The 13,265-nt window shown below is 56.0% G+C and overlaps 3 protein-coding genes across 3 annotated transcripts, besides 1 other annotated feature; all 3 read left to right on the top strand.

The window, feature by feature from the left end:
- Nucleotides 1–1,602: 1,602 nt before the first annotated feature.
- Nucleotides 1,603–3,288, top strand: LPMP_351450 (Ran GDP binding protein, putative; the record flags this gene model as incomplete). Its single annotated transcript, XM_010704780.1, has 1 exon — nucleotides 1,603–3,288. The coding sequence occupies one exon, from the start codon at nucleotides 1,603–1,605 to the stop codon at nucleotides 3,286–3,288; it is 1,686 nt and encodes a 561-aa protein (XP_010703082.1).
- Nucleotides 3,289–4,702: 1,414 nt separating this feature from the next.
- Nucleotides 4,703–7,300, top strand: LPMP_351440 (Ran GDP binding protein, putative; the record flags this gene model as incomplete). Its single annotated transcript, XM_010704779.1, has 1 exon — nucleotides 4,703–7,300. The coding sequence occupies one exon, from the start codon at nucleotides 4,703–4,705 to the stop codon at nucleotides 7,298–7,300; it is 2,598 nt and encodes an 865-aa protein (XP_010703081.1).
- Nucleotides 7,301–8,802: 1,502 nt separating this feature from the next.
- On the top strand, nucleotides 8,803–10,155 carry LPMP_351430 (hypothetical protein; the record flags this gene model as incomplete). The annotated part of the gene is made up of 1 exon (XM_010704778.1): nucleotides 8,803–10,155. One exon carries the CDS (start codon nucleotides 8,803–8,805, stop codon nucleotides 10,153–10,155), a length of 1,353 nt encoding a protein of 450 aa, XP_010703080.1.
- A 1,764-nt stretch (nucleotides 10,156–11,919) lies between these two features.
- Nucleotides 11,920–12,544: a repeat region.
- Between the last annotated feature and the right edge of the window lie 721 nt (nucleotides 12,545–13,265).

Below are 13,265 nucleotides of genomic sequence, written 5' to 3'. Positions count from 1 at the left end.
GAGAGACAAACACTCAGAGAGCCCCACTTCACAGTGTGTGTGTGTGTCTGTGTAGGTGTGCGCTGCAAGGTGGTGTAGCGATGCGATTCTCAGTATTGGTTGTCATCAAGCGTTTCTTGTCTGTTCTCTTGCAGTTGTGTTCTACGTTCTCCTCGACGGTGGTGACTCGATTAGGTTTCTTTTGGGTCTCGTCGCAGGTGCGTAGCCGAACGCTCTGGCGCTCTCTCGTTGCCGTTCTTCTTTGAAAGAAAAAAAAGACAAGCGAAAGGAACAGAGAAACAGAAAGCAAAAAAAGCGAGAAGGCAGCAGATGTGTTGACGTATGCGTTTTCCCTCACCCTCGCCTTGCGAACAGAGAGTGGCACCCGGCTGTCCCTTACGGGCAGCGGATTCCCCCCTCCCCTCCCCTTCCCTTCCCCCTCGGTAGGTCGGTGTATGAAGCGTAAACAAGGAAACGAAAAGGAAAGAAAAAAACCCGAGAAAGTGGACCTGTAAAAGGGGTGCTTTTTTCAGATATAAAAACATACGCACTTTTCCATCTATAAAAGGAGTCTCCATTAATGAGGTAAAAGGTAAGAGCCTACCAGTGGATGCTCGAGAAATGGACAAGAGACAGCGGCAAGGGGCTGTGTGCCTCAACGCCGTTTGACAGCATCATGACAGCGACGGCTGCCTTGCGTGTGTGGCGTTCTGGCATTGCTTTGGTGTGCGCACAAGGTGATGAGGCGTGCACATCCAAGGCACTTGTGACACTCGTTTCTCTGTGGCTTTTGCGACCGTTGTACACAGTGACAGGCAAAGCAATTCCCGCAAAAAAAAAGAGAAGGTGACGTGTCCATCGACCAAATTCCCGTCTTCTACTCTTGTTGCTCTCCCGCGTCACTCTAGCCGACTCTTGCGGTTTCGTGAAGCAACTGAAGCTGCAGGCTTAGGTAGAGCATTTTGCCGACGTGCAACACGCTCTCTCTTCTGTTTCTTAGTGTGCTCGACAGCTCTCCACGATCCTCCCCACCACAGAAAAAAAGTAATCCGAAGAGGCCGTAATGCCTTGATAGTGCAAAACAACAGCGAAAAAGGCGTGCATGGGCAGCTTACGTCTGCAGTTGCAATGGGTTCTCTCCTCTCCTCGTAGTTACCTGCACTCATTCCTGTTTAGTCCCATTTGTATCATTGAGGGCAAAGTGGCTGGGTGAGGTACATTGTGCTTTGTTACTCAGATTCACTTTGCTGTGGTGAGGACGCACATCCTCGCCTCCCCCCGCCACCACTTGCTCGGCGCAATTCCTATTGGGCCTGTATAGACATATATATATATATATATATATATATATATATATATATATGTGTGTGTGTGTGTGTGTGCGTGTGTCTGTGCATTGCTTATCTAGATGGTTATCTTGATGTGTTGGCAGAGAAGATGCGCAACGCTCTTCTCTGCCCCTTTCCATATTCCGTACATGAGCAAATTCTTCTGCCTCATGTGTCCTCTCCACGCCTTTCCTGCTATTTTCTCCTCTTTGCTGTGGAATATGGACTTTCGGTTCACATTCCGCATACCGCTCTCCAAGTAATCCTCAAAACAACAACTAGGAGGCACTAGAGGATGCGCTCTGTGCTCTCCACCATGAAGCGGTGGCTGTTACTGGCAACACCTCTTTCCTCTCCGTTGTCTCCGTCGCGGGGTGGCGGTCTGGCTGCATCGTGGTCTTCCTCACACTTTTTCCAGGGCTTCGGCGCAGTGTGTGCACTGACAAATTCAACGCGCGCCTACACAACGTTGACACGGCTGCTGCGGCAGTCATGGAAGTCCAGGAATCTGCGCCCGTGGATGTGCGCGAAGGAGTCCTGCCGCGTGGTGAACGCCGAAACACGCAAAGAGTGTGAGTCCTGTGGAGCAGAAAAGCCGCAGCTGCTCGGGTGGAAGTGTGTGGGTTGCACCACCATCAACTACGCCGGAGTGCGGAAGTGCAGGAAGTGCGAGGAGGCGAGCGACAAGAGCAAGGGCTTCTGGATGTGTGCGGTCTGCCATGAAAACAACCGCGTCGACGAGATAGAGGACAACAGTCGTTGCGGCTTCTGCGGGTACAATATGGCACCCCACAGCGTCGCAGAGGATGAAATCCTGCGCCGCGCGCAGGAGAAGGCCGTGATGCAGCAGCAGCAGCAGGAGCACTATGACTCCATCTCGTACAAGGATGCAGACGAACAATTTACAAATCCACTCGAAGGCGCGGGGGCCTTGGATCCATCACTGCGGGCTACCCACTCTGGCAGAGAGGCGCCAATTCCTGGGCGTGTGCTGAAACTGCCAGCTGTGGGGCCCTTTGTTCCCGGGGACGTACCCGAAACGCGGCATTCACGGCTGCATCAGCGAAGAAAAGTGAATCCAGCTTTACAGACCGTATTGGACGGAGCGAATCTCCCAGAGGGTCCGCCTGGGTTTGACTGGATGTGCCGCAACTCGAGCTGTGGCCAGATAAACCCCGGCGATGAAGAGAGTTGCTTAAAGTGTGGTACGCACATTACCCCTGCCGAGTGGGAATGCCCGCTCTGTGCGGCCTTGAACCACCTTGCACGCTCGCGCTGCTTTCACTGTAGAAGTCGTATTCCCGTTTGTTGGACCTGCCGTGCGTGCCAAGGGACGACGAGCATCTATGACAAGGTTTGCCGCGGCTGCGGCATAGATCGCCCGGCCGCGGAGCCCAGGACGGTTCGCGAAGTGGAGCGAAACGGTGGCGGCCATGCTGGAGGCTACGTCCCACAAGGGAATAGAGCTCGTGGTGAGTGGTACTGCTCGACATGTAGCTCCTTGAATTACTCTCGTCGTACAGAATGCTTCCAGTGCAGCTCGCCGCGACCCTCATCACCGGCTCAAGCGGTTACCGACTCGTTTAGCGCCACTGGCTGGGGAGAGATGGATGGTACTGGCACCGCCGCCATCGCTACAGCAGTACAGCACAACAACTGGATATGTGTGTACTGCCAGACGAGCAACTTCCGCACGCGACGCGACTGCTGGAAGTGTGGCCGTGCCACAGAGCGGGCCGATGAGTGGTCTAGCAAGGGGCTGACCCCGCAATACGAGCATGAGGGCTTCCAGGAAGGCTCGGGCGCCAGATCTGCCGAGGGAAATATGAACACGTCGTGGAGGACGTCGGGAGACTGGATGTGCGCGAAGTGTTACTCAAAGAACTTCAGGAGTCGTCTTGAGTGTTTCCGCTGCGGTGCTCGCAAGCTTGCTGTGTCGGCTTCTCGAGGCTGCGGAGCACGCAAGCCTGTAAAGCTATAGGAACTGCCCTCTCGCCCTGTGTTCTTGTGTAGCTGTAGGGCTGCGTGTTACAACGTGCAGGGCAGCTGCACCACGGCGAAGACGGAGGGCGCGGCTGTTGGAGAGACGTTGTGTCGAAAGACTGCTGGTTTTTTTTTTATCCGCCCGTGACTAAGCCGCTTCTGCGACTCCGCCGTTCGTTCGGAGGGGGGTGAAAAAGACGCAAAAGAAGGTCAAGAAAGGATGAGACAACACGAGGCAGCAGAAGCCTTCTGGTGAATGCTATCGCGGCGCTTGTTCATTGGATGCGTACCTCATCAATGCTTCAGATCCCTTCACCCCCCCCCTCCACTAGAAAGAGGGCGCGAGCGATGCCAGCGCATACAAATTCGTCCCCGTACTCGTTTGCTTCTCTACATGGGGAGCGTAGCCGACGAAGGCAAACGAGACTAGGGAAGAAGGACGGTTGAACCTGCTTGTGAGGGTTTGTGTGTGTGTGTGTGTGTGTGTGGTATTCTGGTGAGCTACGTGGAGTGCGGGAGGAATAGTCAACACACGGGACGTGCGACGCGGCACAGTAACACCCGCGAACGGCTTGTGCTTGTCTTATGCTCCCTCTGCTTGATGCACCACCGTCCACTTACAGGGTGAAGCGGCCACCAAGCGACACACATGTGAGGCGTGTAGGTGTTACAGAAGGAGAGGGCCGCACGGGGGGGCTCATGAGGTGTAGCACTTCGCTGGGAACGTGCGCGTGCGTGTGCGTGTGCGTGTGCGTGTCTTGTTTTTGTTTCACTTGTATTAGTCTCTGTCTTCCTTTGCTGAAGTCAGAGTGGCCACACAAATCCGCAAGTCAAGCGCGGCGAAAAACCCACACACGCCAGTGGAATTGGAGTAGACCGTCGGAGCCGGTGTGGTAGCGCCTTTGGTAAGGCGCAATATGCTGCGGTTTATTTTCTCAAGCTGCATACCTGCTTTGACACAGCTGCTGTGTTATCTTTGGTAAATTTGAGGAGAATGATGATCGAGTGAAAGAGGACTTCCCTGTGCTCACACGACCCTCGGTCGTTCTCAATCTCCCGCTTCACTCATTGTGGTGACAAGGACTTCCAGTGGCTGATGTGATGCCCCTTCACTCCTTGACCCCGCTCCCCCCCCCTCTCCCTCTGACTTGAAAGACGTTGTACACTCTTCTTATCGATTGGTTCTCCCTATTCGCTCCTCTCTTCTCTACACCGGAACGTTCGATGATTACTTCGCTTTGCCATACTGCATACCGGCTCACAGTTTCTACCTCAATTGAAGGCGCCTAGCGCACCTACGTCTCAGCCGATACGTGCGCACACGCTGGCTGCTGCGAAAGCCAGCCGCTTAGCTTGAGGCAGGAAAAGGAAGAGAGAGGGCGGTCCTGTTCTCCAGGTGGGTCGTTGACCTGATGCAGACTCCCAATGCAGCGTACGCACACGCAGTACACCTACGCGCCACTTTGAGAGCAGCACAAACAAGTCTGTCCATCTTTCGCCGCCGGCGCACTGAGGTTCTTTCCGTTCGATGTCGATGGAATCGCGACTGCATTTCAAGGCTCTTCAATGCAAGGGCGCTTCACTCACCGGCAGAGGAAGATGTGCTTGTCCGCCTGCTGATACAGGATGCCTTTAAGCCCGCCTCTACAGCATCGCTCTCCAAGGGCTACAGTCATGCCGCGAGCGACAACGAACAGTCGCACTGCAAGGCTGCCGACACGGAGAGCAAAAGCTGTCGCTTCTCACAATGCGAGACTCACGCCACCGAAGACCGAAGCGCTGGCGCCACACTCGTGGCGGACGTAGAGCGGCTGGGCGGGGGTAGGCTGCCCACGGCCGGCACGGCACCTTGTCCAGGGGTGCCCGCCCACGCGCAAGAGGGTCTCAAGTGGAGCGGCATTTCTGGGTTACCTCTCCCTGTTGACGAATCAGTCGCCTCCGTCACCGATTCACGGACGCATAACGCAGCAGCGGAGCCGTTTGCCACCATCCGTCGAGGGGAGTGTGGCGAGAACGTTCCACGTGCGTTGGAGTGGTTGTGCGCTGCTTGTCGCACGTACAACTCGCTGACCTCTTCTTCTGCGACGTGCCACATGTGTAAGGCGTCAGCGACGATCTCGTACCGGTCTGCGTTCCCGCCGTTGCGCCACGTCGCCATAATGCCCACTACGTGGCTGTGCCAGCACTGCTCTCACACCAATGATCAGGCCAGTGCCTCTGCACAGCCAAAGACGGACCGCGCCATTGTGGCCTGGCGGCAACGGGCAAAGTTCATGTGTGACCAGTGTGGTGCGCCTTTTGGCGGTGTCCAGAATTGGGTATGCCCGACCTGCGACCATTTCTGCCCCAGAGCGGCGACACAGTGCCCCTCATGTTTTGCGGGGCGCCCGCTATCGTGGACGTGCCATTGCTGCGAATGCGGCGTCCAAAACAGCATATTTTCCTTGAAGTGCCGTGGGTGTGGTCACGAGCAACAGCAACAGTTCTCCAACTCTGTTGTTCGATGCCCAACGTGTCGCGACTGGAACGACGTCCGGTGGGAACTTTGCGCCACCTGTTGCGCACCTTTGGACGCTCTTGCGCTCGCGAGGGGGAAGAGCCCCGGATCTACGGGGGCAACTCTGACTACGCCCCCACGTTCAGAGAGCGCTCACGTTGACACCGCCAGCATGGAACTCGCTCCTGACTCTGCGGGGATGCTTCACTCAAAAACCGTCGTCAAGGCGACCGGGCTTCTTCAAGACGTGCAGCCTCCAGGGACCGCAACCGCAGCGGGGGGTTCGCTTCATGATGCTGACGACCCGACCCTTCTTTCGCCCTCGCCATCCTCCTCACCGAAGCACAAGAATGAGGAGCAGCTTCGGGTGGCGGCGAAACTGCCTGACAACGCGTGGTGGTGCTACATCTGCAACGTGATGCATCGCCGCAACGTCACCTTCTGCGATATTTGCCTTCAGCCACGCGATGCTATGCGAGTCAGGAGCAAGTCGGAGCTCACCGCGCTGCGAGCCTCTTCCATCTTTCCGACCGCAGAGGTGGCATCCACCACCTGTTCCAGCGATCCTGCGGCGCTCAAGGACGGAGCTGACGTGACCGTTATGCCAGTGACTTCGGAAGGAGACTGGCAATGCCCATATTGCCGGAAGCTGCTCCGCGTGTCGCAACAAGAGTGCTGTGGGCACAGACGGGAGGTGCCCTACGGGTACTGGCTGTGCGATCACTGCTGCAGCACCAACCGCCACGATCGTAGTGTGTGTCTAGGCTGCGGTGAGCAACAGAAGCACGTTTGCCCGTGGACATGCCAGGAGTGCGAGTGGCGTAACGATGCTACCAACGTGGTGTGCTTGCAGTGCGGTGTGCCGCGCGCGGCGTGCACCATGGCGGAGAGAGGTACCCCAGTCTCGAGCAGCAGCGATTCTAGCACGACCATTGCATGCGCTGTCTGCGGTGCCCCGAACCACTTTGAAAAATCCGCCTGCTACCGCTGCCGTGCTCGCTTGCGTGACGTGGAGTGGACGTGCGACGCATGCGGTCACGGCCATCGTACCCGAAACGCATCGCGCTGCGAAGAGTGCGGCGCGATGCGACAATTTGACCTACGCGAAGAAGTGTGGCTGTGCGAGGTGTGCTCAACCCCGGTCTTTTCGGGTGGCGAAATTCCTGTCCGCACGCACTGTCCCAAGTGCAATGCACAGCGGGCACTAACAGCGACACACTATCCTTCTCGGTGGAAGTGTACGTGTGGCCTCTTCAACCGCTCGCGTGTTACCGAATGCCCCGAGTGTGGCGCACGGCGGCGCCTCGAGTCGCTTGACACAACCGCGACTTGTCCCCGGTGTTTTCGTGACACGCCGATAGACGTCCGGGAGACGTGCATGTATTGCAGTGCATCCTTGATTGACTGTTTCTCGAGGTGGGAGAGCAACATTACCCCCTTGGCGAAACCTGTCGAGGCGGCAGAGGCGGATGCGATGCCTGACTACGGCGATGATGACACTATCACAGCTTAGCGACTGCGACACACACACACACACACACACAAACTGTTGTCAGTGAAGTGCGCGTGCGGCGTCCCTTTCTGTCCTGGTGATGTGTAGTCGGTGGATGGGGTGGGGGGACCACACGCTGGCGTTGGGTGTGGGTGTGTGTATCATGCCCTTTTTCATAGGAGTATTGTTTGCCCCCACCGCCTCCCGATTCCTTCTTTGCCTTCCTGTTCGTATAGCACCCCCCCCCCTGCCATGTGCTTGCCAGCGTCTTCACTGTGTGTGCCTACCGTGTTTGCAGACTACCGTGCTGGACGCAGGCGAGTGCATAAGGCACGGCGCTATCCCCTCCCTTCTTTCCCCCTCAAGAAACTGCCTACCCCTACGTACAAGTACACCCAACTTAAATAGAGGGAAACTCTAAAAAAAATGAGTGGGCGTCAGCTTCTCGACGCACATGTATCTCTCGTTCATCTCATCGAGTTCTCGCGCCTCATGTGATTTAAATGGATTCCCTCCTTCCGAAGACATGAGGAGGAACTCGTTTCTACCAACGCGGCGTTCATGCATGCCCACACAGAGAGAGGGAGAGAGAGTGAGACCCCCACGAGGGAGAGAAAGAGCGAGTGGTGTGTGTTGATGGGAAAGGCATGATTCTGGTATTGAGGCCTTTGGGGAAGCAGTTGCTACGGGCGCCATTCACTCGTGTGTGTACCCTTAGTGCATTTTCAGTGCTTTCCACCCTTGCTTAGACCGCGCTACTGCTACAACACCTCTTTCCTCCCCCTTTTCTCTGTTGCTCCCATTTTGTTCCCGTTGTGTGTTTAACGAGTTCGTGCAGTTCATTTTATTGTGTTTCCCTCACTCGTATTGCCTACATGTAGAATATTCGTGTTGTCACACACACACACACACTATACTGAGGGATTGCTCAACGTCCTTCTTCGCTGCGTGCCTTGTGAACTTTCCCGGCGTTCGGGCTTTTCATTCTTTTCCGTAGTCTCTGTTCCATTCTCCCTCCTTCCCCCCGACGTTGTGCGACGCAACCTTCTCTTCCCCCCACCTCTCCTTTCTTTGCCGGCGGCGTATACTCCCTCCACTCCTGCTCACACGTGTATTTCCTTCCCGTTTTCTTTGTTGATGGTTCACTGTCCTCGATCATCTCTTGGCTGTTCACACCCTCACACAGCTTTTCAGACTCACCTACGTCAGCCACCACTTCAACCCTTTCGCACTGCGCAAGCACTGAGGGCATCTCCGTGCATGCCTCGGTCGCTGCATACATGCGCCGGATTTTAGTGAGAATTTATTGACTAGAAAAGTGCAGAGCGTTGTACACTGTCAACCACAACTGTGCCAGAGGTGGGCGGGAAAAGTAGGCGGGCAAGTGGGTCCTTCTCTTTTCTCTTTTTTTTCTCGTTCCCATCGCCAAACAACTTCCGATCGTGCTGTGGAGCGTTTCCGAGGGGGTCGTTGTGGGTGGATTGAACTTGTCCAACAGTGGTATACACGCCGTGCTCTTCCCAATGACGGAGAGTCGCTGGATCACAGAGGCCCTCGTGCAGTTTTCCGCGTCGCCCGTATGGCTGACCCCAATCGACAACTTTCTCGACGGGAACTGCTGCATTTTTAGGAACGAGTCGGAGATGCAGTTGGAGTACACAATCGTGCACAACAAATTCAAGGAACTCGTTGACTCCCTGCTGACGTCCTTCTTGACGGAGCTGGGGGTGCCGATGGGGGCGGCTGTGGAGGCCCTGCAGAGCTCCCTTGCGTCAAGTAAGGAGACGTCCGACAGCCGCTCCGAACGACAAGCAGCAAACAAACTGCTGAAACAGATCCTCAATGCCGACAACTTCTCGTACTTTTACACGATGATGGTGAAACGCAACTTGGAGCTCGATATTTTGGCAAACGCTGCTTTGTGTTCGCAGGGTGTGTGTGTGGACGGCGGTGCAGCTCCGGCAGCGGAGATGGGCGACAGTGAAACCTCGGCTCCGGCTCACGTGCAGCGCGCCATCGACGCCAACGGCGGCGCAGATGAGGAAGATGCGCTGCGACGCGCCATTGAGGTGTCGTTGCAGGATAGCGCTGCACAAGAGCAGCTGCGCGCCTACCACGAGGCGTGCGTACAGGAGGATGTAAATATGCAAGCTGCTGCCATTGAGCGCCAGGCGAACAGTGAGAAGGCACGACTGGACACTGTCCTGCAGGCGCAGGCTGCGCAGGACCTCTCTAACGTGGAGCACTACCGCCAAGATCACATGGACCTCATTGGCAAGCAGAAGGAATTGCAAACTGAGCAGTTTTGCAACTACTCGATGGCGGGAAGGGGACCGAACGTCAACGGAGAGACCGAGCTGTCAAAGGCCGATTTCAGCTCGCCTAAGGCGCCTCAAGCAATCCCGGCGCCACCAGCTACTGCCGCGGTGACGCTAGTCTCCACGGCTGCCCATTTGCCTGTTATCGCCTCCTCTAGCCCGCCTGCCCTGCCTTCTGTTGGTCCGCGTCAGGATGCACTGCCTGCGATTCTGTCCAAGGCGACTACAAGTACCTCACAACCCGCAATCAGTGCACCTGCACGTCAAGCACACGGCACCGCCTTCTCGGCTACGCCTGTGCCGACACCGGCACCCACGAGGGAGGAACTTGACAAGCGCGCCGAGTACATGCGAGAGCAGCGTGAAAAGATTCTTGCCCGCAACCGTGCCTCACGCCAGGAGCAACTCAACATGTTCCTGCAGAACAACAGCTCCTCAACGACCACGTCGTTTTCCGCAGCCGGGGAAGCCGCGGGTGCCGAGCAATCAGTGACAGTGGAGGTTGCTCGTCGGCTGCGCGGTGACCTAATAGGTGAAGGCCGTAAAAACAGTAGCTGAGGTGCTTTCTTGTTGCCTCCACTATCACCACTGTCTGCCGATATGGGGTGCGCTGATGGCTCTGTATCTCGTTTTTTTATCTTCTTGCTGCTTCCTGACTCTGTCTTCGGTGAGGAGAGGGTAGAGGCACACATGCATATGTCTCTCTCCCTCGTTTTTGTGTCTGCAGCCCTGTACAGTGTACGGCAAGCGGGGATAGTCAGTGGTGGTGGCTGAGAGTACGGTGTTATGGCGCGGAGGGGGGAGCGAGGATCAACTCATATTTTTTTTTATCTGCCATTTTCCTAACTATTGCATTGGCTCACGGACGAAAAGTGTTGGCAATGGCGTTGACGCTCTCTCTGTAGCTTTTTTTTTTCGCGCACCGAATAGCAGCCCCCCTCAACGACTGTGTTTCTCTGCCCATCCTCCTTCTGCCACTATGTCGCTCTCCCTCCCCTCATGTTACTGCAGCCTTCGCTCATTTGCACCGGTTGCTTGAGTAATATGTTTTCCCAGTCCTTCATATCAATGTGGCCCCCTTTTTGTTTCTCGCTTTTCTTCTTCTGCGCCCCCACTCCCTCCTGTTGTTCATCTCTTCCCTGCTCATGTGTGTGCTGCTACTGTTGGCAGTCTCTTCTTGATTATGTGTCTTTCTGGTCCCTGCGCTTGTGTGTTTTTTTTCTTTAATACTCACATGCTTTCCTGTCCTTACTCTTCCGACCACCACCAACACTGAGGGACTTGCGTTGCCAGTGACCGAAATGATGCTGCTGTAGTGAATGGGGTGACTCTTCTTTTTTTTTTCTTTGTCCGTTGGAGAAATGGAGGAGGAAGAGACAGGGCGCAGGTAGATGCGTATGGAAAATCGAACCCAAAGAACTCCTCAAGCGGTTTCCTGTTTCGCTCTCCACAGCGTGTTTGTCCCCGCTCACAGGGTTGGCCGTGGCGCCGAGTCGTGGTGGTGATGGCGCTCTTAGCAGTCTCTGCTGTATCTCTTTGTTCTTGTGTGCTCCTCCGTTTTTCTTGGTTGTTTCGTGGAGTGGTTGTGACGCCCTTTACTTGGTCATTTCCATTCAACCTCTCCATGGGGGAGGGGGCAGGCGGGGGACTGCTATGGTTGTAGCCACTGCCTCCTTGCACAGATCCGCGTAGCTCCGTATTTCCCTCCGGCGAACCAAAGACGACCTCGTCCGCTTTCTGGAGCGCGTGGTTGCTGGAAGTCCGCAAACACGGCAGGAATGGAAGTGGTGTGTGCAGAGCATCGAGGGGGAGCGTTGCCCCGCTAATACATTGCATTCTTGGGTAGCACTGCAGCCATTCCGCCTAGTAGCGCTCTCTTCTCTATTTGGTGCACTACTGTCGGTTCTTGTGATTCTTGTGTCGCTTCTCCTGGCACTCCTGACATGTGGCACGCCCACTGATCCTTTTTCGCCATCTCTGCCTCTTTTTTTTACCTTTGGACTTGCTGCTTGCATCACTGGTCACACTTGCAGAGGTTCCCCCGCTACTTCCTCAAAGCAATGCACGCTCCTTCCGCATATCTTTCCGAAAGACGGTCTTGGCTTGTGTGAGCGTGGTCGAGGACTGCTCTACCTACGCCTCATGAACTGCATCCAGAGCTTTTGTGGTGAGAGGATAATGACCAGAGTAGTACCGACTCAACCAGCATGCCTGTGCCTAGCGAGCGTAAAAAAAATTTCCGCTGCGTAACACAGCGTCCTTCACAAAGACGTACACACATTAGTGTTGCGACTCTTTGTCGTTGGTTGCCGTGCTCACCAGCTGGAATGACACCACCCTGCCGCCGAAGCGGGCCCTGCGTCGCACGGGCTCTTCCCGCCCAATCCCCGCCCCTCCTTCGCGCACAGGCTGCGCGATCAGCGCTGCACGGGCCCGCGTGCGCCGCATGTCCTGACCCCAGCGGGCCGCGCCCAGGGTCCTGCTCTCGAGAGCCGAGGCGCTGGCGTCTGCCGTGCGGGCAGCAGGGGGCCCTGTGAGACCCCGTGCTCTGCCTGCAGGCCACGCTTCCCTCGCCGTCGCTTCAAGCCGCGGCATGCCATGGCCTGGTGTGGTGGCTCTCCACGCACTGGGCTCTCCGACGCCTCGGTGGCGCCACGGGGGGGGAGGGGTGTGCGCACGTCGCGCTTGCGGCGTCGGTGCCCCGGAAGCCCAGCCGGCCGCCTGTACGAGATGGCGCGTGCCGCCCGCGCATGGCCCCCGCGGCCGATCGGTCTGCGTCTCTTTCGTGCTATCGTTGCTGAGTTGTCGACCCAGCTCATGGTGAGTGGGAGCTAACGCGACCATGCAGAGATGTCTTTCCGGCACAGCGCCGGTCTAGACCTGGAGGCGGAGGCCAGAAGTCCATAGCTGTACCCGAGGGACAGGCTGCCGGCTGCTTAGCTTCCTCCCAATGAGTAGGGTACCAGGCCCTGATAGCACGGGGAGGTGGCGGTGATCTCGATGTAGAATTCACAGAGACATCAGAGATATCAGTAGATGGGTGTATACGGGCGAGAGATGAACAAGCGTGATTCCTTTAATCAAAGGCTGAGCATTCGGTGAGGTGTGCGATGGCGACATGGTGTACCCAAGTGTCTGTAGAAGAAAAACTTTTCAGGAGGAAGGTTTCGTTCCTCTTCTCTTTGGCTCTCTGACTGTCTTCCGGAATGCTGTCCGGTTGAGTGCAACACGGAGGTGCGTGCCTAGGCGCCAAAGTCTTCTGTAGAGACTCGTGAGAAGCCTTTGTGGGGGATATATACGAGTAGACAGAGGCACCTTCTCCGCTTCATGTCTATATGGCTATGTAAGCAGTTCCAATGGGCCATGGCATCACGGCACTCCTTTTTTCCCTACTCAGTCGTATGGCTCTCCCGTCTTTGTGTCACCTGATCCCCACCCCCCCTTACGCCCTCCCATTCTCAATGTATGGAGTCTGCTTCTTTTGCCGTGCTGCTGTGTGCGTGAAATCGCCGGTAAAGGCCGGTTACGTTGTGTATGTCTGTGCATACAGTGTGCTGCTACATATTTTTTTGAACGTTCATACGCGTCTAACAGTAGAGCCCTCTCTTTTTTTTTCCATTTTCCCACGCGCGCTGATGTGTATGCCGTAGGTAACAGAGTATGCCACA

Source organism: Leishmania panamensis (genome assembly GCF_000755165.1).
Source record: "Leishmania panamensis strain MHOM/PA/94/PSC-1 chromosome 35 sequence".
NCBI lineage: Eukaryota > Euglenozoa > Kinetoplastea > Trypanosomatida > Trypanosomatidae > Leishmania > Leishmania panamensis.
This window is presented reverse-complemented; position numbering and strand designations above follow the sequence as displayed.